The sequence below is a fragment of the Trypanosoma brucei genome, chromosome 7 (assembly GCF_000210295.1).
Source record: "Trypanosoma brucei gambiense DAL972 chromosome 7, complete sequence".
NCBI lineage: Eukaryota > Euglenozoa > Kinetoplastea > Trypanosomatida > Trypanosomatidae > Trypanosoma > Trypanosoma brucei.
The window spans coordinates 723034-746561 of record NC_026740.1 but is presented as its reverse complement, the minus strand read 5'-3'; the positions used below and the strand labels follow the sequence as shown (position 1 = coordinate 746561).

Below are 23528 nucleotides of genomic sequence, written 5' to 3'. Positions count from 1 at the left end.
TTCTTTTTTCTTTTTTCTTACTTTGCCTTTTACTTTACCTTTCTTTTTTGTTTTGTTGTTTTGATTTCATTTCATATTGACAATTTCAGATGACACTGCACTTCTTGTGTTTTCCTTTCCTTTATACCCCTGGAAAAAGCACAAAACGAATTGAGCGTGATAAAGTCGAAGAGGAAAAATGTGTGTAAGTGATCCATGTTGAACCGTCTCCAGAGGAGGGAGGTGCTTGCCTGTCTAGCACCTGCCTGTCCGTTTGCTGCAGTTATTTGCTGCTTCCCTTTTTTGGGGGTCTCCTTCTATGTTTCTGTTTTTCCCCCTTTAATTTCCGTTACCTCTTTTCTTTCAACTCTTTTCTGATGTTTGTTTACTGGTACCACACTGCTTCACCATTGGGGTTCCATTTATCAATGTTAGAAAGTGATAAGTGACCAATTAACAAGCGAACAATACAACTAAGCGAGAACGACCCCTCAACTGCAAAACCAGATACGCACTGAGGGCTACGATATCATTGCACATACCTAACTAAGACTGGTGTAGCGCAAAGGCAATAGACTGTGTTTAAAGGAAGTGGAAAGAAAGTCTGAGGCAATGAGCACCACTGCACTGTCTTCCGCAAAGAATGCACGGAGCCCGGGCTCCAACGCCGCCGTCTCACCTGGGAGTAGGTTGGCGAGCCTGCGTGAGGGCGCATCAACGGGTGTGGCGAAGGATGAGGCGGAAAGCGATGCTCTCGGAGGACTGGCAGGAGGAGACGCTGAAGGATTGGCAGCAGGAGCTATGTCAGGACTAGCGGAAACGGCGACTGAAGCTGCCGCCGATGAGTTGGGTGATGCCGCAGCTGAAGACCAGGCAAATTTTTTTTCTGGGAAGTTAGTCGAAGTCATCCCCCAGTGCAATGAAATCGAAGGGGAAAGGGATCTTAATGGTGAACTTTTGGGGGAGGAGGCCCCGCGAACAGATGAGGGTGACGTCAATAATGTGGGGTGCTCGAGTGCGGCTGAGTCGCTGCCCCAAGAAGAACAGGAAGAAACCGAGGAGCAGATTATTATTCGGCTGCAGAAGGAGCTGAGGGAATTCGAAGCATATGAGAAAGAGATGCAGCCAAACCTGAACATGTACGAAGATATCATCGAACTCCGACGAGAAGCTGAGCAACTGGAGGATGACAGGAAGCGCGCATTGCTTCAGATTGATCTTGGTGATATATCCTCTTACTACGACGGTGATGTGGAACGGGAGGTGGAGGAGCTGGAGGCAGCAGTGGAGAATTCATATTTACAAGCCTGCTGGACGAAAGAGCGCCAACGATACATCGCAAGGAACGAGACGGACCTTCCTGAGTGGTGGCGTGTAAATGTCAAAGACTTGTCATCTCGTCTGAAGGATGCCAGAGCATCATTTGATTCAAGTAATCGTGTTGCCCAAGACTTATATCGTGCCCACGAGGTGAAGGTGAACGCTACCACCGACTCTCGTGACAAGGCAAAAGCTGAGATATTTAATGGGATGAAGGCTGAAATTGAAGCTACGAAGGGAGAACGTGAACGTCTACGGCAACTGCAGAAGGATCAGTTGTTCCATTTACGCCGTGGTACTCACGTGAAGGATCAGTTGTTAACCACGACGAAGGAAAGAGACATTCGTGAGGCACGCGTGGCTGACATGGAAAGTAAGTTGGTGCAACAGCGGTATGCCTTAAATAATGAGATGAAGGAGTTGAATGGAGACATTGAAGGGTTAAAGCGTTTGTTGACTGATCAAAAGCACGCTTCTCGGGAGACATTGGAAACGCTGAAGAAGCAACATGTGGCTGTCGATAGCAGCAGAGGAGAACTATCGGAGGCTCGCGAGAAGTACGAACGCGAAAATTCGGAGTTGATGCTGCTGAAGCATGACCTGCAGACCGTTCTTCACTATATCAGGGTCCGTGCGCGGGAGGCCGACAAATAGGATCGTATTACGCTCCATGTTCAGTTTTTCATCGCCAAATATATCCTTTCGTTTTATGTATGAGGTTAATTACGTTAAGGAGGGTGTATTTCATGTGATGAACTTTTTGTTTTTGTCTCTTAATTGAAGAACCAACATGTTATTGAGGGCGGGGGAGACATGAATAACAGAGATGAGAATGGGATCATGTATTTACGGAGGTGGAGGGCGCGAGTTTACGATAACCACGGCGACGATACAGGCAAAACACGCGTCGATGATTTTGTTATTTACTTTGTGGCATGTGCTTGCAACCATATGTAATTTGGCACTGCTGTCGTGCCGCGTAGTTACGGTCCAAGAAGTGCAGATGCACTACGTGGGGGGAAGGCAGCAATGTTATACGGATGAGAGTGCCGCTCCCGCTGTGAAGAGCGGTGTCACGTGATGGTTGAGGTAGAGGGGGTTGAAAAGCTCTTCATTCAACCAGAGGAGATATGCAGTGGAATTTTGAGAGGTGCTGTTTGGGGATCTCTATATTTGTACGCCCGTGTCACTCTAGTCCCCTGGTCGCGTCACAAGTAATTTCAACCTATCATGAGGGATTATGGGGGCTTCCCTAACTGTCCCCACTCTCCTTCATTCCCTTTTTCTACAACCTCAGGTGAAAGTTAGTGTGGCCACCCCGCTGCCATTCCATTCGAAAGGTAGATGCAAGGTTGTGGTCCCAACGGATGCTACGCTGCAGCCGCTTATTATTATTTTTTTTTTTTGCCACAGGTTATATATATATATATATTTATTTATTTCTTTTTTTTGTGTGTGTTGATCGAACGCACGGTATCTATATTATTTGTTTACCTGTATTATTCTTGACCATTTCAGTATCACGCTCCTTTTCCCACTATTGTGTGAGACGGCGACGGAAGAGCAAAACTGTGGAAGTGTTGAGGGCGTGAGGGGAATCGAAAGCGAACGAACAGGCTTATTGTGACTCTCAGTGTCATGCACTGACTATTATTGTCATTATTTTTTTCGATTCCGGGCGGGTGTAGAAACCCGGAGGTTCATCTTGATTAAGAAAGAAGCAGAAAAAAAGTAAATGATGTTTGTACCTGTTGGAGGGAGGTTCTAGTACATTTTAAAGATTATGAAAAGCTATTTTACCACTATCGATATGTTTGTTATTTGTTGTAGGGAAAGTCAAAGAAAGGAATAAGAGGAAATAAAGATTCGCCAAATCAAAAGAGGTTGTATGTGTAGGGCTTTAGTAAACCGATTTGTTGTTTTTTTTAACGCATTTATTTTCATTTGAAAAAGCCGTCAAATGCATAAAGGAGAGGAAGAAGGTTTTTGCTGCTCTTTTCGCCTTGGTTGTTAAATTGACCTCATGACATGTGTGGTTGCTTGTTTATAGCAGGGGCAACCCGATTTTGCAGTGTCGAGTCGCTTCATTCATTGTTATTGCGCACTTTCTTTTCGTTTTGCCTTCTCTCTCCTGCCTACAATTGCACTTTTGCACAAACGTAAAGTTGCATGCCATGGCTAACTCCACTACGGCGGTGCGGTCCATCCGCTGCATTCGATCTCTTAGGCCGAATGCCGCTGCGCAGCCGACCTCACTACACGCAACAGCAATCAGACACAAGGAAGGTGATGGATGGTGACGCGCTTCTGGCATCCTCCAAACGAAGGGATCCGAATGGCGCACGACTTGCTCTTATGGATGCCGATAGTGGCTGCGCCAGCGATGTACTTTGCACTGTTCCAGACACCACAGACGACGACATTGTTTTGGATCCTTCTCACGGACGACAATTGCAAGAAGTATCTGCCGCTGGTAAACGTATGAAGTTTGGTGAGCATCACCCGGCAACTCGGGGTATAGGCACTGACGTTATCGATTTGGTGACTGACGCCTTTAAGGAGGCCCGGGAACGGCTTGTTGAGAAGCGGCGACGTGTACTTTATCAAGTGACTCACCCGGATCCTTCGGACTACACATACAACGGCAAATTAGTACCGGCTCCGCCTCTTAGTTTCGGGAGGATAACAGAAGAGGCTATAAGCCTAGGGAATAAGGTGATGTTGGGGCAACATTATTCTTTGGTTAAGCAGGCAGGTATGTATCGCGACGATGAAGAAGGCGGTTCCGCAGGGCATTCGACAGCTACCTCTGTGGAGCAGCGGAGGTGTGGGCGACGCCGGACCACTCTTTACGATCAGCATACCTTTTTCTTTGAGATCAACGACTTGTATCAGGAAATTGTCCTTGTTGGCAAGGCTTGCGCTGGGAAGTCGAGCCTGTTGAATGCGCTCCTCGGTCAACAAGTAGCAAAGACAAGCAGCACACCCAACACGACGCGGAAACTTTCCTTCTATCAGAGCGTTTCCCCAGAGGAGATGCAGCGGTATCTAAACGTGAAGGGTAACGGTCTCGTGAAGTTACCGGGTGGAGGCCTTCAACTCACTTTTGTTGATGTTCCGGGGTTTGGTCTGGAGGGGATGTCTGAGCAGTGGCGTGATAAGGCAATTGAGTTGACAGATGCGTATCTCGGTGTGAGACGTTCGGTGAATACGCTTCTGCTCTGCATTGACTGCGAACGAGGACTTACTAAGGTGGATTTGCGTTACTTTACATGGTTGGAAAATCTTCATGGAGTGTTTTTTGTCGTGTTAACGAAATGCGATTCCGTGCCCCATTCGCGCGTGTGCTCTGTCATGCGGCAGATTTACAGTGTCATCACCAAGAATCGCCGAAAGTATCGCAAGGTGTTTCCGTTTATTATTCCTACCTCTGCAAATGATGGGACTAATATTGAAATGCTGCGAGGACTTATTGCTGAAACTTCTGGACTTATTCCTGGTGACAGACTTCGAAAAATTCTTAAAGCCAAAGCGGATGCTGAGATGCGGCTAGGACTCGAAAAGGAGGAGGAGAGAATTCGTGAAGCTCGATGCTTAGAGGCGCGGATGGCGAAGGCTTATTTTGAATCTACCAGAAGCGTGAGGGAAGTGGCTGGAAAGGACGCTAAGGCACCAGGGCTTAGTTTAGTGCCCTCGACTGCATCCTCGCATCCTCCACCTCAGCCTCCACTTCATACAAAACCATCTGCAAAGGAGCGGAAGTTCGTTCTTTCGTTAGACTGTGATGAGGAAAGCACCGTTGACGCGGTACCGACTCCTGTATCGGATTCAATGGCCGATGAGCCCCTTCTGACCTTTCAAAACGATGATGATGCACCTCATATTGGTAAATCTAGAGGGGACTCCAAATTAAAGCGGCGAGAAAGGTTCCTTGCATGGCGGCGCGCGCATCCACTTCAACGACACGCAAGCGCCTACGGCGTCTTCCGACTAAACACCGGTTTGGAGCGACCTGACACTTCAACACTTGAGTTAACCTACGGTGACGGCACTCCGGATCAAACTGACGCCCAACTTCGAGAATTCGATCGTGATTCAGCTCTGAAAGGAGAGGTAATCGATCTAGAAGTAGGGGGTACGAGTTATGTTGGAGGCCCTGTGGATGTGGCTAACCATGGTGCACAGTTGGGAGTTGGGCATGGGCCAGGCAATGGTGATGGTGGTGAAGCTCCGGGTAGGACAACTGAACTGTCGGCGGTAATTGGCGCGGGGAACACGAACGGTGGTGGAAATCACACGCTACCTGCTTCATCAAAAGGTGGTGTGTCTCGCTTCCTGAATCTTATTGACCAGTACGCGCAACGCGAGACGCAGAAACCGAGGAGCAAACGCGAACAGGCGAAGGAAGCACGCTGGCGCGCGCGCCTTCAAAAAGGATCAGGGACCAAGTTTTTTGCTGAGGAGTCAGACGGCCGAGTTGCTGAGTACAAGGCGGGGAAGAAGTTCGGGCCATCGCTGATTTCTGCCGCATGTGACGACGTGGCGGGCCGCCGTGCACAATGGGAAGCGCACACGTACATGCGCCAGGCGGTTGCTGCGCGACCCACCGCACCCTGGGCAGCTTTGGAAGTGCTAAAGAGAAGGACTGAGCGTGTGAAGCAGGATGCAGCGATGAGGGGGATGACCAAGAAAGAGTGTGAAGCATATCTCCGCAACTGTGGGCGTGTGACGGAGAAGTTTGAGGAATTTGAAGGTGAGGTAACAGCTGCAAAGTATATGAATGAGACCCGCCACACGAAAACTCTTCGCTCCCAGCAGCAAATGCATCTCAACAGCACATCTAAAATATCGTACCGCTCCATGCCAGTGGGGTTGTGGAAGCACTACGGCGAGCGTGAGACGTACTGGCCTACTCCTCGAGTCAAGGGTCGGTAGTTGGCTTTATTGGTGCATGTTGTAACGTTTTTGCCGTGTATACCGTCGCCTTCGATTATTCTCTTCTTCCCCGTCGCCCACATCCCTCCTCTGTGTTCACATATTTTTTTCTATGCTCTCTAATCATTTAATTAGCTCCCTGATATTTTATATTGTTACTGTTATTATCTTCTCATACAACCTTGGAAGTCGGCCGCGTACGCATCTGGTGCCTCTGCAGGTAGTCATTTATTTGTTAAACTGCTGCGAGTGCACTGATACCACCGTGGCAGGTTCCCTGCCCAACCAAATAATAGCGTCAGCTAAAGTGAACCGTTGAGTGAGTTAGTAAATAAGCGAGGGAAACCAGTTTGAAGTACACTTCATATCGTATGGAAGTGTACCGTCGTATCACTGAGCGGGTGCGTGGCGCGCTTTGGGCGCACCATGGTAGACTCATGTCGGAACGTCAGTTTCATCGAATATTGGCCTTTGTATACAATAACAAGTATGAGTACCAGATACGATTTGATCGCATGGAGGTCGTAGGGCGCGAGTGGGGTGGCCGTGTAGAAGTTGTCACAACCCCTGCTGGTTTCCTCAAACGCGTACGAGTAAACCCATGCGTGGAGGATCTGACACTTTACCAGCAGCAACAACTTATTCTTTCAGCGTACGCCAACGCCTGCGCTGATGGCCGAAAGCTCATGGAGCAAGCGGAGATGAACATTTACAAGCAATTTCTTAAGGATTTGAAGCCTATTGTCATGGGTATTCGCGACAACCCAGAGTTTTACACCGTGTCAGAGAACTCTATTGAGACCATTGGCGGGGTGTTGCAAACGGGCGATAGCAATAATTTATGTCACACGCACCGCACCATCCCCGCGGCGAAGGCTCGCCAACCCGCCGACGAAGTTCGTGCTCGGCAGGAGTGGGAGCAGAAGTGGATAAACAGTCCTAGGGGTCAGTCATGGGCACTTACGCTCCGCGGTAAAACATATTTTGCTTTGCACGGACCTCAGTATCGACCGCGCGGGGCACCTGGAGCGAAGAAGGAAACGTTACCATTAGATATACCAGCACCGTACACAGCTATGGATGAGAAGCGACTTCTCAAGAAAAACTGGATGGCGTACCTTGATAATAAGCACGTTGCTGAGGTGATGTGGACGCGGGTGAAGATTGCTGACCGGGAGAAGAGGCAACGCCTGTTGCAGGAGACTGGTCGGGCCTGGCATCGGCCGATCAATGAGGAGGCGATTAACCGCTGGTGACGTTGCCTTCCTTTTTTGTGCCTGATGCCTTCTTGCGTTGCAGCGTTCCGTGTCTCGATGACTTCTCCTTTGGCTTTTTTCTTTCACTTGTTACGCTAGTGTTCACTATCTATCGTCATCATCAAGTTGGGGCATGCTCGATTTCTCTCTCTAGAGATATTGTTTACGAAGCAGAATATGTCCATTTACCGCTTGTCGTTTCGGCCGAATCGGCTATGTTTTGCTGCGTTTCAGTTAAATAATTTTCATCACTGCTTTTGTTGTTGTTTTTTTTTTTTGCCCCCGCATTCACCCTTTTTTCCCTTTTTTCCCTTTTTTCCCCTCTCGTTCTGTCATCTGCATATGGTTGGGGGGGGGGGTGGGGACACGTGGCTCGGTGTAGGCACTGTAGAGCATTTGTGGGGAGCAACCGTGCTAATAAGAAGAGAGACTACTCCAGTTATTATTATTATTTTTTTTTTTTTTTGGGAGGGGGATGGGTAGCGCTTCTCAGGTGCCCGGCGCGTCGACGAGTTCCAGTGAGCAAGGCAGCAAATCGGTCAATTTGTTATACCTCCTGTTGTTGCTACTAGTTATTCCTGTCGTGGGTGGTATATTATTCGCTATACGATACTTCCGTCTGCACCAGTACGTCTCCGTAGCGAGAGGACTGAAGTTGTGGACGTCTCCCTCAGCAGCGGATGAATATTCTCATGCCAGTGGTGCGGTAGCGGGACCAAAATCCACGGGGGTTGATGGACAAACGGTGGGTGTTCAAGTTCTCGATATGGATGGCGAGGGATGTACCGCGGAACGTGGGGAAAAGGAGTTTGATCCCATTTTCGACGAGGCTGAAAAGCACCACCGACGATGGCTTCAGCGGCGCACAGTTGGTGATGATGGTAACAGCGATGTTGTTGAAGAAGACAGAGGTGTGACTACTGAGTTTGAGGAGTTAGACGAGTCGGATGTAGAGATGGCGGTTCGCAGGGAGGCGGAAAACAACAAGGATGGTGATATCGAGGTTGTAAACGAGGAGGCCTCTCCGGAACCTGAGGCAGTTGAGGACGACGTGAAAGACGATGTGTCGGGTAAGAGGTTCCGGAAGTGTGATGCAGTAGCGGCGCGAGCGTGGCTCAAAACCCTCGGCACGGAGGATTTGGCTCATGACGACAATGGTGCACCGCAGTCGATCGACGCGGCAGACGAAGGGGAAGGGGAAAAAAGCCCGTCCAGCGTCCGCAGCCCGGTTGCTCGTGGAGACGTTGTGGGAAAGTTCCACGCTCGTTCCCTGTCACGAGAGGGGAGAGGGACCAGCAGTGTGATCGTCGATTCCGCTGTGGAAAAGGAAAATTTTAGAGAAATCATCAGCACATTAGCCCCACTTAAGCCACTGCCCACTGGGATACGTCCGAAAACTACCCAGTCAAGTGGCATGGGGGACTCGGGTTTAGGGAGTGACAGCGGGAAGGTGGAAGCAAACAGTAGCAATCAGACCAACTGCATGAAGGAGGCAAAAGAAGAAGTAGGAGATCACGTGGAGGCGATAAGGGAGGGCAGGGGAGAGCAAAGTGACGTGGGGACAGAGGGTAGTAAGACGGAGGAGAGTATAGGGGTAGAGGTAGAGGGGGATGGGGGCAATGAAGCCACAGGTGAAGAGATGGATTTGAGATAATCACCTTCGTTCCACCTCGCAAAATTCATAGAGTTGATCTTGTGCTACATTCCTTCTCTGTAAATTCGTACTCCACACCTCTGCTATCCAACTCTGCAGATTGCGGGCACGACGTGCTTTGTTTTCACCGTAAATAGTGAACGTATTGTTGTTGTTGTGATATGATTGTGCTGGTGCGTGTGTGTACCGGTATCCGTGACGGTTTTTTTGGGTTGTCTTTATTCACTTTTCTTCACTTAGCACTCTGTGAGGTGTGTTACGCGCGGCCGCACAAAGCCAGTGATCGAACCATTTCGGAGATGGTTTTTCCCGTTCGGGGTTACTGTGCATGTTGTTTTGGCTCGCTCGCATTCTTCGCTTCGCTTTGCTCTTTGTTTGTTTTTTGGTCAATAGCGCGCTTTCCTTGTTAGTGGTCTGATGGGGCATTTTGGCTCTTCCCCCTCGCCCCCACTCCTCATGATCCGGGGGCAGAGTTCGGTTTCACCATATCGCCTGATATTGTTTTTTTTTTTACATTTTTTCGATTGCTGTTGATTCCTCCGCATAAGGTGAACCAGCGGGGCGCAAAGTTCTTCACCCCCTTGTTCCCTTTCTTTGTTATTGTTTGATGTCGTTTGTAATGGCCATGATCGTGCGCGTTGCTGCACCGTTTTTTTTTTGCATTTACATTTGCATTTGCATGCGCAGAGTGAGTTTCAGAAGGTACTTGCCATATCTTCCCGTTGCGTAAATGTGCATCGTGCATGCTGTCGCATCGGCCATCACATTTTTGCGTTTTAATTTGTCCCTTCCCTTTGCGTTCAGGCATACTGTGCGGCCCCCACCGAGGGGTTGAGTTTTCCCACAGCAGAGGCAGAATTCAATTTCCCGGTTTTATTATTGTTATTGTGCTGCTGCTCTTATGAAAAAGATTATTGCGATAGTAGTGTCCAACGGTTTTCCAATTCGACTGTAGTGGAGTTTGCCTCCGAAGGTTTTTTTTTGTTTTCCTCCCTTTAGCTGCGATGCCTACGGTGCAGCCATGCCGTTGGGACAACAAAACCCTGCCGTATGTGCCCGAGCAACCTTGCCTGCTATATTACTTGATACCTGGTGATGACGTGTCGCATATGGCAGTGCCGAACGCTCGCGGGGAGTACCCGAACCTCATCCCTGGCATGCCCTACCTTGAGGAACTGTTACTGGAGTTAGACAATGAGGAGGAAATTGAGGACAACGCCGTGCTTCCGTTGGTAGAATACGCACCGCCACCGCTCACGGCCGACGCCGGAGTGCAAGTTGAGTGGACCGACGTCCCCATCCCCCCGCCACCGCATATGATGCGATATGTGAAACCATTGACGGAAACGACACAATCAGTTACAGGGAGTGATTGCTCACCCTCTACAACACAGGAGTTTGGTGGTGAGGACTAAATTTTCCGGTGAATAGGGTTTCAAGGGATGTGTTTTGGAGGCCCTGTCCTGAGCTCGTTTCTTTCACACCGATGGAATATGGGGACTCTTGTCTCTGTTATTTGGTGTGTAGGATCGTGTTGTCATTCACTACCGCTACTAGCACTGGTTTCGCGTTACACCCAGTTATACTTACATCAACTGCCTTTTCCTTACATTCTTTTACCCCTACAACCAAACATCTCATCAACTCCAGTAAACGGGGAACGTGTCGCAGCGTGTATTGCCTTGTAGGTAGTGCAAAGCAGATAGGTGTGAATGAATGGGGGAGTTGTGGAATTCGGAGGGAGCCTGTCTCGGTACGTTTTTTTTCTTGATTGATGCCTTTACGAAATATATTGTGGTTCAAACTCTCTCATTTTCTCAAATGTCCTTTCTCATTTTTTTTTTGCTTCGTAACTCTTCCAGTGGTTCGGAGTCAATTTAAGCGCGTTTGAGTGAGTCGTGTTTTTTTTTTGTGCATCTTGCCGGTTTAATAGAGCAATCACACAGTGTTTTTCTTAATCCTTTTTTAAAAAGCTTTCTACTCTTACATGATCAAACATTCACTTTGAACTACGGGCCGTTACTTCGGTGTGTACATTTGGTAAATATCAGTTCCTTTTTATAATGCTACTCACAAACGGCTCGGCAGTGTGGAAATACGACTCACTGTTTTAATTTTTTCTTTTTACCGTTTTGAGGCATGTCTTCACCTTTGCACCACAGTTTCTGGACGAGCTCAACTTTTATTCTTATTTTGCTTCCGCTTCTCGACTAAACGTTATGAACGCCTACACCGGTTCACTCGTAAACGCAATGTGCCGTGATCAATCAAGTAGTTTTTTCTGTGTGTAGTAAAGGGAAGGAGTGTGTAGAGAGGAGGAAAGAACACAAAACAAATACAACGGGATATTAATTTAACCATTTAAGAAGTGGATCTTCAAAAAAATAAAAGAAAAGCAAAACTAACGTGGAATGAGTGGTCAGCAAGGTGAAGGCAGTGGCGGTGCCATCAACATTGCACAACTTCCCCTCGAGCAACTTGAAGAGTTACGAAAGCAGCTTCAATTCGAGGTGCAGAACCTTTCCGCTGCCTATGAGAGCCTTCGGGGTGTCCATTCTCGTTTCGTGAGCAACCGCGAAGTGCTGGGCGAGTACAAAAAGGTTTGCGAGGCCGCTGCATCCAACGAACAGAAGCCACAGGAGGCCCTCGTGTGCATCAGCAGTGCCCTCTACGTGATGGGCGAAATTGTCCCCAGTGACGGTGTGCTAGTGGATGTGGGCACGGATTACTTCGTTGAGAAACCGATGGGTGCCGCGGCGACGTATTTCACTGGACGCGCCGAGGCGGTGCAGGAAAATATGAATTCAATAGAGCAGAAACTGCGCGTAAAACAAGGACAACTCGGCAAGGTGGTAGATACCATGCGTGCACGGCAGGCGCAGTTGCAGCAGCAGCAGCAACAACAAGCGCAGACGGTGGCTTAGTGGCACTCATCCTGTGTTGCCGGTGCCGGTTTTGTCTCCTCCTCGCCTCGCGCTCCGCCTGTTTGTCATTACTGTTTTGTTATTGTCCGCATGGCGAGAAGAGACATAAGCGGGGGATAATATAAGCGTGTTAAAAAAAGCAGTTAAGGGGGAGATGACCAAAGGTTAAGGGATACTTCAGTGTTTAGTTGGGTTGGACTAGCATGTGTGGATGCTGTTATCACAACCTTTCATGCGGGAACGGGGTAGGGGACAAACCGAGGGTTGAGGGTGGCCGGAAAGCCGGGAGGAGGTGGGGGTCGTTTCTCATAAATATTTCTGTATTTATGTTTTGACTTCCGGGTTTTTTTTTACGATCTTTCCACTTCTTTGAGTACCTGAGAAAGGTAAAGAAGAGAGGCCAATGAATGTGCAACCCGCAGTGGAATCTTTCTTTCTCCATACTACTACGACTCTGCACACATTTATTATCTCTTTATCCTCTTCCCTTCCCCTTCCATACCCGCGTGGCATTGCAGCGTGCTGTTGTTATCGACATCTTTCGCTCATTCACTTTTGGCACCTCCGAAGCGTACTCTCTCTCTCTATAACTCCCCATAAATTTTCTTTCTCTTTGGTGTTTCACTCCCTTTAGCGGACATTAGTCACTGCTAGACGAAGAAAGATCAATCTAAAGTAGAGCACCGTGCGTGTACGTAAAAAAAAAGAAGGTATATACATTATTGGCATCCGTGCCATAACAGAAAAGAGTGAGAAACCCAAATTATAGAAGCGAAGGAGTGTTATATTGAAGTGCGGAGGACAAAGGGAAAGGTGTGGAAAACGTAAACTAAGAAATTAGCGGGTGAACGGTAGTGTGCCGTTTTTGCGACCATTTTCTTCGATCGTCATCGTCGCTGTTCGCTATCGCTGAACGTTAGATCAATTGTAGAGGGTACATAACTGTCTGAGGAACAAAACAGTAAGCTGCCAACGCAGGACCCGTGGAGTTTAACACACAAGTTCTTCTACTCGAAACAGCCATTTATTTTTTTATTATTAATTTTATTGCCATTTGGCGGGGTCCCTTGAGAGACATCCGGTAGGAAGACCAAAACGACTTACGGTAAGGAAGTGTGGTTAAGGAAGGAAAGAAAGGAAGGGGGAGGGTTCGTTTTTTTTCTTTAAAGTTGTTTTCGCTGCAGGTCATCACCGTACAGGGTAACCTCTTTTAAGGGCGTTGACCAGTATTGAAGAGAGAGGGGGAAAAAAAGATTTGAACATCAACTGGAAGTCCGCTGAGCCGAAATATGCGTCACGGAGCATCCCCAGTGGCATCCGCGACTTCTTGGCGTGGGAGGGAAGAGTGCCAGAAATGTGGTAAGTTCGGTCACCATGGCGGCCAGTGTTTACAGTGTCATACTACCCCATCCACTAGAAGGGTATCAAACGCTGTGGTCACTCATTATCGACGACATTATGCAACTCCGGTGGTGGCAGAGAGGGCAATGAATGCAGAAAAGACGTATACCAGCAGTGGTGCTATAGCTGCTGGGAACGTGTACACTTCAGCCCTCACACCACCTCGCTATGGCCACCTTATCGCGGCCGCCACTGTGAGCCGCCGCGGTTCGGAGGAGGCGGCCGTCAACGGTGCAGGAGTGGAACTCAGCCCTTGTGGTCCTCTGCTTCAGTGCCGGAAATCGCAGCAGTCGTACGATTCCCCATCAGGCATACCCTACACATTAAGTTATGGTTGCAGGCCTCATCATCCCATTTCAGGCGATTTCCCTCCTTCAGGAAATGCTGTCGCGTCCCCATCGTACATGTTCACTTCCGATCCATCGGTTTGTTCCGAAGATGTTTCGTTGGGCGATCCCTCTAGTTCCTTTGCCACAACGACACGTGGCCGTCGAGGAACTGGCGGTGCGAAGCAGCATGTCGAGTGCTCACTTCTTAGTCACTTTCCTGGCTCCATCCCACCTCAGCAATCTCTCAAAACTGATCCCACCGCCCGCCTTAGTGTGGGGGCAGTGGAGAAGGAGCTTTTGGAGGCGGGTGTCGAGGAGCTGGTAGGGATTCTTTTGGAGCTCGGCAGCAAGCATGCTGAAGCAGCTCAGTTTATTGAAGATAAGGCTCGTTTGATGGCCATCCGCCGCAGTCATTACGCCAACACAAGCATTGCTACGAGGAGTCGCTCTTCTTCTGTGCCGGTGGCGGATACGTCCCATGACAGTTCGTGGGCTCACCGTCGTGAAGGTCGACCTGTCGCAGGTCGTCTCCCTGCCTCCATTCATGCCGCTGACTCCTCTGCTGTGTCGTCAGAGAACGTATCACATGATCAACGCATCGGGCCCATATCCGCTACCCCTGAAGATCAACGCGGCAAACGCAGAGTCCTTCACGAGGAGTTGGTTGAAGTTCCATCAGAGTCGCCACTCTTCAGTGTTGAGTTACACCCATGCTTGCGGTGGTATGGTGGATGCCGGTACCCTACGGAGTGCGCTTTTGCAGCATGTCCGCGGAACCTCTGCCTTAGCTGGGTACGCGGTTGCTGTGATTCTGAATCTCAGTGCGGTGGTGTTCACCAATTGCCAGGTAACTGTTCGCCAGAGGTGCGTGCGATATTTGACCTCAACCACGGTGCCGATCGTGGAAAGCTTGGACAGCAAAAACTTGAGGGCGCCGGACACCAACAGTGGGGACATAACCACCGACACCATCAGAAGCCGTACGGTCAGAGTACTGTCTGTGTTGGGGAAGGTAAGCGTTCTGACACGTTGGATTCAGTACATGAAGGAAATGGTGCTGCGGTGACGTTTACACCGCGAGGACAGATCATATCGGACCCCACTGGAGTCCCTGGGAGTTTTGAGCGCTTTGTTCGTGAAATACCCGGTGGTGAAGGCGAGTGCAACGAAGGAAAGGAGATTTCTTCCCTTCGCGGTTGCAGAGGTTATCAGAGTTGGTTTTGTGATTGTGATGAGGGGGTTGAAGTACGGCTCACACCTCAAGGCGCCTTGTCAACTGTGCGATCATTAAATGACGACTTTGGTGAAGCGGCTGATCCTTCCTTTGAGTCATTTACGGCTGATGTGGGGTTAGTGTGGTCTTCACCACTGAAGCGGTCCGGTTCATGTAGCATAATGGCCTGCAGTGCTGATTGCGAACCCGAAATTCCCTCCTTCAATTCGAGAACTCGCTCCGCTTCGCCGATAGATGCATAGAACGGAATCACCATAGAGTAACCAACAAAAAGAAGATATGACATGAACAATTCACACAATCCTCCTTTATTTACCTATATATATATATATATATATATGCTGATTCCGTGCTTTTCATGGGTACTTTGTTATTGTTATCACCCTATTTTGTAATTTTGTCACATAAACAAACAGACGAAATTGCACACACTTATGCATGCATGAAAATTTTATATTTAAATTCAATTCCTTTTTTTTTGGGGGGTGGGAAGGGGGGGGGAGGTCTTTTCATAAAATGTACACTTCACTTAAGTTGTATCAATATGTGCATGTGCATTTTTTTTTTTGTAGTAGTGTCAGCGGCAGTTGAAGTTTGTATGGTGGTTTCAGTTATTTTGTTACTTTTTTCTTTTTCCCGAAAAGGACGGGGAAATGGGTTTAACAGTCGTCCATACATATAAATATATAAATATATTTTTATGCATTTGTTGCTATTATTTTCTTCAGTTTTTTTCCCCCACTTCCGTTCGTATATAGAGGGTTTTCCATAGATACAGTATGAGGAAGACAAGGTGATAGAGAAGAAAAGAGAGATGGAAAGGGATGCGTGTTTCTTTTAAAAAGGAGGAATCAGAGGTATAACGACATGAAAGGGATAAATGAAATGGGGAGGAGGAAAAAAAAAAAAGAAGAAAGGGATGCAGGAACAACCAAAGAAAAGTGACATTAAAAAAATGGAGGAAATTAAAAGAAAAAGAAAGAAACGTAGAAAAGTAGAGGAGTTGTTGGAAAATAAATAAATAAATATATACATATACATATACATATATAGGTGGAAGGTAAAGTAGAAGGGGAGAAAAATAACTATGACAAAAGCAACGTAAAGGAGTCGTCATTGATGGGGGTTCGGTCACCACGAAATTAACTTTTTTTCTCCCCTTTATTTTGTGGTTATGGCGGATCTCTTCGACCGTTGATATAATTTTTCCACCTTTCGACTATTAAACTTCACAATTTCCCTTCTGTTTTGAAGATTTGATGATAGAGTGGTGCAAAGAAAAATGTTCCCCTTCAATCCGTCTGTTTATCTACGTCCGGCTTTCTTTTTTTTTTTTAAAAGGTTTTTTCTCTGTTTTTCCTCCGGATCGAATTCGTTCGGAGGTCCTTGACCGCTTCGTGTTTAGTTTCTACGGAAAGAAACAAAAAAAAGGTGGAAGAGAAAATGAAGCAGAGCGTAACGGAACATCCCGCCCTCAAGAGATGGCTTCGATGCAAATAATCGTTTCCCTTCCTTTTTTTTCTGTTGCCGTTTTTGTTCTCCGTAGAGGAAAGTTTTTTTTTTTTTTCTTTTTTAACTGTCTTTGGTTGTTTCGACCCCTCTATTCTTTTTTGTCTTTTAAAACCACTGTTCTACATCATTTTTTTTTCTATTCACCCTTTTCCTTCCGGGCAAAAGTCAGCCCTGGTGTTGTGTTATCTTCTTCCTGTGTGTCGTTATACATACGTGGACAAAATGAAGGAAACTATGTTTTCTCCCTCCGCCACTGAGCCACTTGTTCGTGCAACAACTTTTGCTTTATTTATTTATTTCTTTTGTTTTTTTTCTATTTTTTTTTTACCTATCAAATTAATAAAATAGAAGGGAGAGATTTTGCACTAGGCGGCTGAATACTGAAGGTGTCGCGGGAAGTGCTCGTATTGTTGTGAATATTCTTTTATTTACAAAGTTAAAAATAAGAGAGAAAAAAGTGTAAGAGAGAGAGAGAGAAAAAAAAAAAGAACATAAAGCAAACAGGGTGAGAGAACGGACAAGCGATAATTTGTGTACCCAAAATCAACCCTGGAAGGCCGGGAGGGAATTAAAAGGAACAACAACAGCAACATAAACATCAACGACGGAAAGTACAGAAGCGACAACAGAAACACAATAGAAGCAAAAGGGTGGGTATTAACGTTTTTGGGTTAAAAGTTGACTCTGTAAGCGCCTCTTTGCTCCGTCAGATTTCCACCAAAAGACCGGAAAGTCACACCGCAGAACTTTGGCTGTGAGGAAACAAGCAAACAAACAAACACACACCAAAAAAAAAAGGAGAAAAGAGAAAAGATAAAGTGTGTTTACTTACAGACAAAAGAAGAGACCCAATATTACGTTTTCCCTTTGTTACGCTGGAACGGAAAAGAAAGAAGGGGATTTTGAAGTGTTGAGGGACGAGAGAGGAAAAAAAAGAGGAGGAGGGAAATACGAAACCGGTGTTTTTTTCCTTTTCTTTTAGGATTACGTGTGTTCCACCCTCTGCAGGGAAGCTGGTGTAGGGATCACGGGTCATTGACATCGAAATGCTTCGCTTATTGCGGCGTTCCATTGTTGGTAGTACCTTCAACATTATGGTCAGGAGGCAGAATCAGGGCAGTGTATCGCAGGGAGCGCTAAACATGCGGGATCAACAGGCGGCGGCGGCAGAGAATGTCACACCTGAGAGAGTATGGGCGTTATGGAATGAGGGGAATCTTTTTTCACTTTCCCTTGCGCAACTTCAAGGATTTCTGTCGCGCTGCGGTGTACGGACGGATCCGGCCGCAAAGAAGGCGGCGGTGGTGCGACAAGTAGAGGAATATCTTCACTCAAAAGACACTACTGTGAAGGGTGGGGGGCAGGGTGCTGCTTCACCTCAACAGCACCAACAGCATGGGCAACAGGGTGGATATGGTCGATGGAATCAGGCTTCTGTTATGCAGCCTGAAACACTTCTCGATCTTTCCCAAGCAGGTTTTTATGAAGGGGCAGCCAATATGGTCCCAAAGGCGTTCCAACTCCTCGTTAGCGACACAGCACCCGATGTGGTTGTTTCACGAGTAAACACAACGGCATTCCCGGGGTTTCCTTCGAATACAGAGTGCTACACACTCGGGGCGTCCGAGAAGGATGTCGCCATTCGTTCTAGATACAGTAAAGTTCTCCAGTGGTGTTGTTTGAACATGAGCAATCTGCAAATGGATGGCGAACTTTACGTGGACTTCGGCAAACTCCTTTTAAAGCCGTCGGTAATGCGAAAGAATCGTCGGATCGTTTCATCCTACACGCTCCAACAGCGGTTACAGGTGAACCATCCGTACACTTGGGTGCCGACACTCCCTGAGTCATGTTTATCGAAGATACAGGAGCAGTTCCTGCAGCCGGAAGGTTTTGCTCCCATCGGAAAAGGTGTGCAACTCACCTACAGCGGAACTATTAAACGTTCGAAAGATCAACTACACGTCGACCTGGACAATAAGGGCAAGGTTCTCGCTGTCAATAGTGCATGGGTGAACTTGCAAACGGCATGGTGCACGCACGCTAAGGGTCCTGATGTTCGATTATTGCTTCGCTCACGTCCACCCATCCGCCGACAAGATGTAGAACTCTTCGCCTCTATACCCATCATAAAGCTTGCTGATGATGACGTAGCTGATGTACTTCCGCCTGAACATGGTCAGTTGGTATACCTCTCAGAAGATGAAACGCGGCTGTTTGAACGCGTCTCGGATCGGGGTGTGACGATAACTGTACGTGAGGTAAAGCGCCAGCCTCTCATTATTCTCAGAGATGAAGAGGAAGACCCCCGCGTTGAGTACAGCTTATCGGCTCATATTCCTGCCAATGCGGCGAAGGCGACAGATGTGCGTGCGGTAGGACTAACAGCATTTGAGCTTGCAGGGCGTCTCGCTGGGTTGGTTGCTGAGGACTTCGTGAGGGAGTATGGCTGTGAGGCGAAGTTGTAAGGGGGATCTCTGAACTTGTTCTTTCAGATATTCTTCTTGCCTGTTTGTCGTTTTTTTTTCTTTTTGGTGAGGGAGGGAGGGAGGGGGGGGGGGAAATGTAAGGTCTCCTGTTTCGTGTTGCCACGAGAAATGTACGGCCTTGACGTCGAGTCACGGTGGTACTGAGGACGTGACTGCGGGGAAGTATGCATGTTTCGCAACCTTTAGGCGGTTGTTAGCTTCTGCACTTTATTTTTTTCGTACCTGCATTGGCCCTCACTTCCCTTCTCACAGGTGTCTCAGGTGAGTGATGTTGTTTTGCCTGATGGCAAAGCGATGAATCTCTTTCAAAAGAAAGAAAAAAAAAAAGATAACATTTCTCTTTCTTGAAGGAAAAGAAGAAAAAATATCTATCTCACTTCTGCGGATTCGCAACGTTGTTGTTTAATTTTTCTTTTCATCCGGTTTGGCATCTTGTATTTTTGAGGCCCAGCCTTTACTTCGTGTGTGCAATTTTTGTCTTCAATCTCTCCACATAATTGGTTTATTTCTCCTCTCCTCTTCTCTTCGTCCTTCTTATTTTGTGAGCGTTTGCGGGTAGTTGAACCCTCAACACCCGAGACTCGAAGAGAAAAAGGGAATCGGGTGGTAGTTTATACCACGAAGAGAGGCCCCTTGGATTTATTGAGGAAAAGAAAGAGTTAAAGGAAGAGAGTCTTGGAGAGATCGAGGGGGCACAAAAAAAGCGTCAGCTGCGGCTCAAAAACACTTTTCAAACTGTGGTGCATTCCACGGGTGTGTGCTTAATATTTCGGCTAACTTTTATCAACAACTAAACCGATAACGCAAGGTGTGCTTTTATTACACCACCATCCATAGAGAGGGAGAAAAGAGGGGGATGCAACGCCTGCTTCATGCAAAACCCCCACTTTTATCATCATCGTCGCAGCTCTCGCAGCGGTTCCAGCAAACTAGTAATTCGGTAGTTGATGTCTTTGTTTTTGGTGACTCCGAGATATTATTTCTTGTGAGTAGTGACAAAAGTGGGACGGGGTCCAGGGATCAGGTATTTTTCCCCGATAAAGTAAGCAGAAGTCATGATGGTGGGAGTGCCGCCCATAAGGACCGTGGCAGTACACTTCTGTGTGAGTTGCAGCGTGTTGCTGCGGTAGAGGTTAAAAAAGAACAACAAGCAGCGAAGAAATGCCTCATTTGTTCTCTATGTGGAGGTTATTGTGGTATTGCTGCCGCCTCAACGGTGCGTGTGGAAGGTTTGCATGTCGTTGTATTTTTTGTTCTCGAGTGTGACTGCCTTGTTTTTGCGTCATTTACGCTTAACACCGCAACCCCTGGCCCCGGACTGGAGGTCAGATCGCTCGGGAAGGCGTCACTGCTGGCTGCTCGGTGGTTTCGCAATGGCGCTGGTGGTTTGGCGTGTTCTGCCGATGCCTTCCGGCAAAATTATGTGCCGATAAGTTCCGTCATTGATTGTTGCGATGACGCTGCTGTTACTGGTGCCGCTGCAACCGCTGCCTCGGTTCCTACGTTCCCACCGTCATCCTCATCATCAACTTTACAGAGACAGAATCGGCCGTTGTCTATGGGGCCTCATAGCAATTCTTCCAGAGGACATTTGGCTGTTCTGCGCATTGCGTTCGTGCGGGTTGTGGGTTGGGTGGAGTACGTTGAGTTAGTGTGGTGGGAAAAGGGCACTGCAGATGACAGGGATGGTAGTTCGCAACAGTGGCGTGAACTGCGTGGCTTCAGCCAAGTAGCCGCTGGCGCACTTTTTATGCAAGCTGCTGGGTGGACCAACGACTCGTTTGCAGCTGTGCGTGAGGCGCGGGCCGTCCATTGGTTGCCTTGTTCCTACGACTACGAACAACAGTACCCTTTGTTGGCTGTTTTGCACCAGCATATGCATGTAAAAGGCGATGCTCTCGTTGACCGTCTTTCCATCTTTGCACTGTCGATGCGGCGGCAAAGTGTGGATCAAAGTGAGTCGGACCTTAGGGGTCAGTGCTCGTGGAATGGTCTGCGTGAAAAGGTTAGCGGCTTTTGTATGAACGGTCCATGGCGTCTTGAAGCTCTCACACTCGCTCATCCTTGCTTTTTGTTGCACGTTAGTGATGCCGCAACATCTCATGCCCCACCAACTCGCTTCCTTTCTTATTCTAAGGCATGTGCTGGTGACGTTTTGGGTGTGTTTCTTCGCCCAGCTCATGTTATGTACCCCCGGAGCAGTTTTCTACGGGAAGACAGTGCCTACGCAACGTGGGAACCTGTAGCGGTGCGTGCAATGGAGGTCTGCGAGAAAGGGGGAGGATTTGATTTTGTTCTCTACGGTGAGTGCGGCGAAGTGGCTCGGTGTCCCGTTGGGGGATTTATTGAGAGCGCTGTAAGTTGTGCTGTGGAACCGTTTGAGGAACGGCGTGTCAGTGGTGCGGCTTCAGGGGTCCAACGGATTGTTGCTGCGGTGGCGGCCATTCGCAGTGGGGGTGCACTTCTCTTCTTGGAGGTGATATCTAGTGCGTCTCCTTTGGGCAATAAGGGGAAGCGCCCGAGTGGTGATGTCCCCATAGTTTTCAGCATATTAGCCCGTGTTGTAACCTTATGTGAACCACGAGGGTGTAACCCGTTTCAGCATCTTAGTCAGTTAGTGGCTGTGCGATGGGACGGCGGTAAAGGATCCGTTATGACTTCTGTTGTTTGTGATGAACCTGACGACAAAACTGTTGAAGGCACATATAGTAGGGATGTGAGACACATGTACTGCTCTCTCACCCATGGGGAACTGTTAGCAAAGGACAAGGGTGCCCTCCAACTGAAATACGGAGAGACAGGTCAACGTGTTTCAGGAAAACAGCAATGTAACTCAGGATGCTTATGGCCCCGTGTTGGCATCCGGCCCACTTTACAGTTCTCAAGCGACACAGATATTTACTACAGTGTTGGGGCTCAACGTAGTGTGGATTTTGATGTGCTGAGTCATTGCATCCTCCCCCCGGCCAAGGCTGCTACTTGCGGTTATGTACTTGACGACGGGGAGGAGCATGTGGGAGGGGAGGAGATTGCTGTATTTCGATCAGGTGACATTTACCTCTGCAGGCATTTTTCATCAGAGCCAGCATCTGAATTATTTCCAGCTGTCTCCCGTAGTGAAAAGAACTACAAGTGGCTTTCAAAAGTTCATTGGCCTTCAGCGGACGAGTTGGATATGAGCGCGGCGTTGACATTACTCTTTTCGTCAGCAACAGTGGACATCTGCATGGCGGCCATGCGGAATAGGAAGAGAGTTGGTGGTGGAGGTGTGGATGTCAAAGCAGAGGGAAACACATTCGACAGTCTTGATGAAATCAATCTTTTGTTCGTTTGTTGGAGCACCGCCATCATTGTGACCGCAGGGGGAAAGGTGTTGTGGGTGGGTGACTTGAGAGCATCCCCTTCAGAAACTATAGGGGCCTTCCCGTCGCTAGTTGCGTGCATGCTTCGACCGTTTGCGACATATGACAGCAGTTTTTTCTTTCTTCTCTCCGCTAGCACTACTCCTTACGTGCATGGAGACGTTGGTTCAACAGGTGTTAACTCTGTCTTTCTGCTGCTACAGGTGCCGTGGCTTCTATCTGAGTCGAGCGAGGGATCTGAGCATGTGATTGCTGTCTGCGTCACTGATGTTTGCTTTTTGACAACTGACGGTCACCCGCTCTTCGCTTTTATGCCGTCTGTCTGCCCCCAACAACATGTGACACTAAATCACTTGGAGAAACAGGTTGCTGGGCACACGGTTTGTAGAGGTGAGATGATGTACTGCTCGAGTGGTGCGTTGCGTGCCGTGACGAGTGCTCTTTTGTTTGTGACTTCCGCCACTGGCCTCGACCTTGTTGCCCGTTTTCTTCCCTCGTGTGAGGATCGAGTCGATCATGCATCGAGGGACAATACAAAAGTCGTACTCGACCTCAGAAATGTTATTGCGGACGAGTGTCGTGCGGATGTCATTCCCCTTTTCACTGAAACCACCCTCATTCAGTGTGTTCGTCTTCCCGCTGGTGACTGTCAGCTTTACGCAATTGTCATTTCCTTCCTAAGCGGACTAACACTCGTCGCAGTTTCGCACTCTTTCCACTGTGGGTGGTGGGACCTTCAACTGGTTGCCATTCCTCCCGTCGCATCGACGGGAGTTTCTGAAGTAGGAAATAAAAATATGTCGATAGTTGCACCATTTGTACGTTTGCAGCGGGCGCCTGCGACGGTGGTGGCTGATAGAGGGATATTATTTTGTGCACAGGATGCATGTGGTGGCAAGTGGGCCTTCTGCTTTCGGTTGACAGATGGGGCGTCGCAGGAATGTGGGAAACAGAGGGAGGTGGGAGGGGAGAGTTTGTTCGCTCGGCTCAATTTCTTACATAATCAAACCCAGAGATCACTGGGTGAATCCCATACATCAGGAGAGACCGGCGAACGTGTTGTCGTGACACGAAGCGCTGGTGGGCCCTTCACATTTTTTCTTATTGAATAACTGACTCAAGAGCGCACACGA

The 23528-nt window shown here is 48.2% G+C and overlaps 13 protein-coding genes across 13 annotated transcripts; 11 read left to right on the top strand and 2 right to left on the bottom strand.

Moving 5' to 3' along the window:
- Positions 1 to 591: 591 nt before the first annotated feature.
- On the top strand, positions 592 to 1953 carry TbgDal_VII2980 (hypothetical protein, conserved; the record flags this gene model as incomplete). The annotated part of the gene is made up of 1 exon (XM_011776323.1): positions 592 to 1953. The coding sequence occupies one exon, from the start codon at positions 592 to 594 to the stop codon at positions 1951 to 1953; it is 1362 nt and encodes a 453-aa protein (XP_011774625.1).
- A 1515-nt stretch (positions 1954 to 3468) lies between these two features.
- TbgDal_VII2970 (hypothetical protein, conserved) lies at positions 3469 to 6234 on the top strand (the record flags this gene model as incomplete). The annotated part of the gene is made up of 1 exon (XM_011776322.1): positions 3469 to 6234. The coding sequence occupies one exon, from the start codon at positions 3469 to 3471 to the stop codon at positions 6232 to 6234; it is 2766 nt and encodes a 921-aa protein (XP_011774624.1).
- A 371-nt stretch (positions 6235 to 6605) lies between these two features.
- On the top strand, positions 6606 to 7490 carry TbgDal_VII2960 (hypothetical protein, conserved; the record flags this gene model as incomplete). Its single annotated transcript, XM_011776321.1, has 1 exon — positions 6606 to 7490. One exon carries the CDS (start codon positions 6606 to 6608, stop codon positions 7488 to 7490), a length of 885 nt encoding a protein of 294 aa, XP_011774623.1.
- A 475-nt stretch (positions 7491 to 7965) lies between these two features.
- Positions 7966 to 9144, top strand: TbgDal_VII2950 (hypothetical protein, conserved; the record flags this gene model as incomplete). The annotated part of the gene is made up of 1 exon (XM_011776320.1): positions 7966 to 9144. The coding sequence occupies one exon, from the start codon at positions 7966 to 7968 to the stop codon at positions 9142 to 9144; it is 1179 nt and encodes a 392-aa protein (XP_011774622.1).
- A 454-nt stretch (positions 9145 to 9598) lies between these two features.
- TbgDal_VII2940 (hypothetical protein, unlikely) lies at positions 9599 to 9952 on the bottom strand (the record flags this gene model as incomplete). The annotated part of the gene is made up of 1 exon (XM_011776319.1): positions 9599 to 9952. The coding sequence occupies one exon, from the start codon at positions 9950 to 9952 to the stop codon at positions 9599 to 9601; it is 354 nt and encodes a 117-aa protein (XP_011774621.1).
- Positions 9953 to 10148: 196 nt separating this feature from the next.
- On the top strand, positions 10149 to 10559 carry TbgDal_VII2930 (hypothetical protein, conserved; the record flags this gene model as incomplete). Its single annotated transcript, XM_011776318.1, has 1 exon — positions 10149 to 10559. One exon carries the CDS (start codon positions 10149 to 10151, stop codon positions 10557 to 10559), a length of 411 nt encoding a protein of 136 aa, XP_011774620.1.
- A 996-nt stretch (positions 10560 to 11555) lies between these two features.
- On the top strand, positions 11556 to 12068 carry TbgDal_VII2920 (prefoldin, putative; the record flags this gene model as incomplete). Its single annotated transcript, XM_011776317.1, has 1 exon — positions 11556 to 12068. The coding sequence occupies one exon, from the start codon at positions 11556 to 11558 to the stop codon at positions 12066 to 12068; it is 513 nt and encodes a 170-aa protein (XP_011774619.1).
- Positions 12069 to 13357: 1289 nt separating this feature from the next.
- TbgDal_VII2910 (hypothetical protein, conserved) lies at positions 13358 to 15274 on the top strand (the record flags this gene model as incomplete). Its single annotated transcript, XM_011776316.1, has 1 exon — positions 13358 to 15274. The coding sequence occupies one exon, from the start codon at positions 13358 to 13360 to the stop codon at positions 15272 to 15274; it is 1917 nt and encodes a 638-aa protein (XP_011774618.1).
- A 116-nt stretch (positions 15275 to 15390) lies between these two features.
- TbgDal_VII2905 (hypothetical protein, unlikely) lies at positions 15391 to 15714 on the top strand (the record flags this gene model as incomplete). Its single annotated transcript, XM_011776315.1, has 1 exon — positions 15391 to 15714. The coding sequence occupies one exon, from the start codon at positions 15391 to 15393 to the stop codon at positions 15712 to 15714; it is 324 nt and encodes a 107-aa protein (XP_011774617.1).
- Positions 15715 to 15756: 42 nt separating this feature from the next.
- TbgDal_VII2900 (hypothetical protein, unlikely) lies at positions 15757 to 16149 on the bottom strand (the record flags this gene model as incomplete). Its single annotated transcript, XM_011776314.1, has 1 exon — positions 15757 to 16149. The coding sequence occupies one exon, from the start codon at positions 16147 to 16149 to the stop codon at positions 15757 to 15759; it is 393 nt and encodes a 130-aa protein (XP_011774616.1).
- Positions 16150 to 16291: 142 nt separating this feature from the next.
- TbgDal_VII2890 (hypothetical protein, unlikely) lies at positions 16292 to 16801 on the top strand (the record flags this gene model as incomplete). The annotated part of the gene is made up of 1 exon (XM_011776313.1): positions 16292 to 16801. One exon carries the CDS (start codon positions 16292 to 16294, stop codon positions 16799 to 16801), a length of 510 nt encoding a protein of 169 aa, XP_011774615.1.
- Positions 16802 to 17590: 789 nt separating this feature from the next.
- Positions 17591 to 19012, top strand: TbgDal_VII2880 (hypothetical protein, conserved; the record flags this gene model as incomplete). The annotated part of the gene is made up of 1 exon (XM_011776312.1): positions 17591 to 19012. The coding sequence occupies one exon, from the start codon at positions 17591 to 17593 to the stop codon at positions 19010 to 19012; it is 1422 nt and encodes a 473-aa protein (XP_011774614.1).
- An 877-nt stretch (positions 19013 to 19889) lies between these two features.
- TbgDal_VII2870 (hypothetical protein, conserved) lies at positions 19890 to 23507 on the top strand (the record flags this gene model as incomplete). The annotated part of the gene is made up of 1 exon (XM_011776311.1): positions 19890 to 23507. One exon carries the CDS (start codon positions 19890 to 19892, stop codon positions 23505 to 23507), a length of 3618 nt encoding a protein of 1205 aa, XP_011774613.1.
- Between the last annotated feature and the right edge of the window lie 21 nt (positions 23508 to 23528).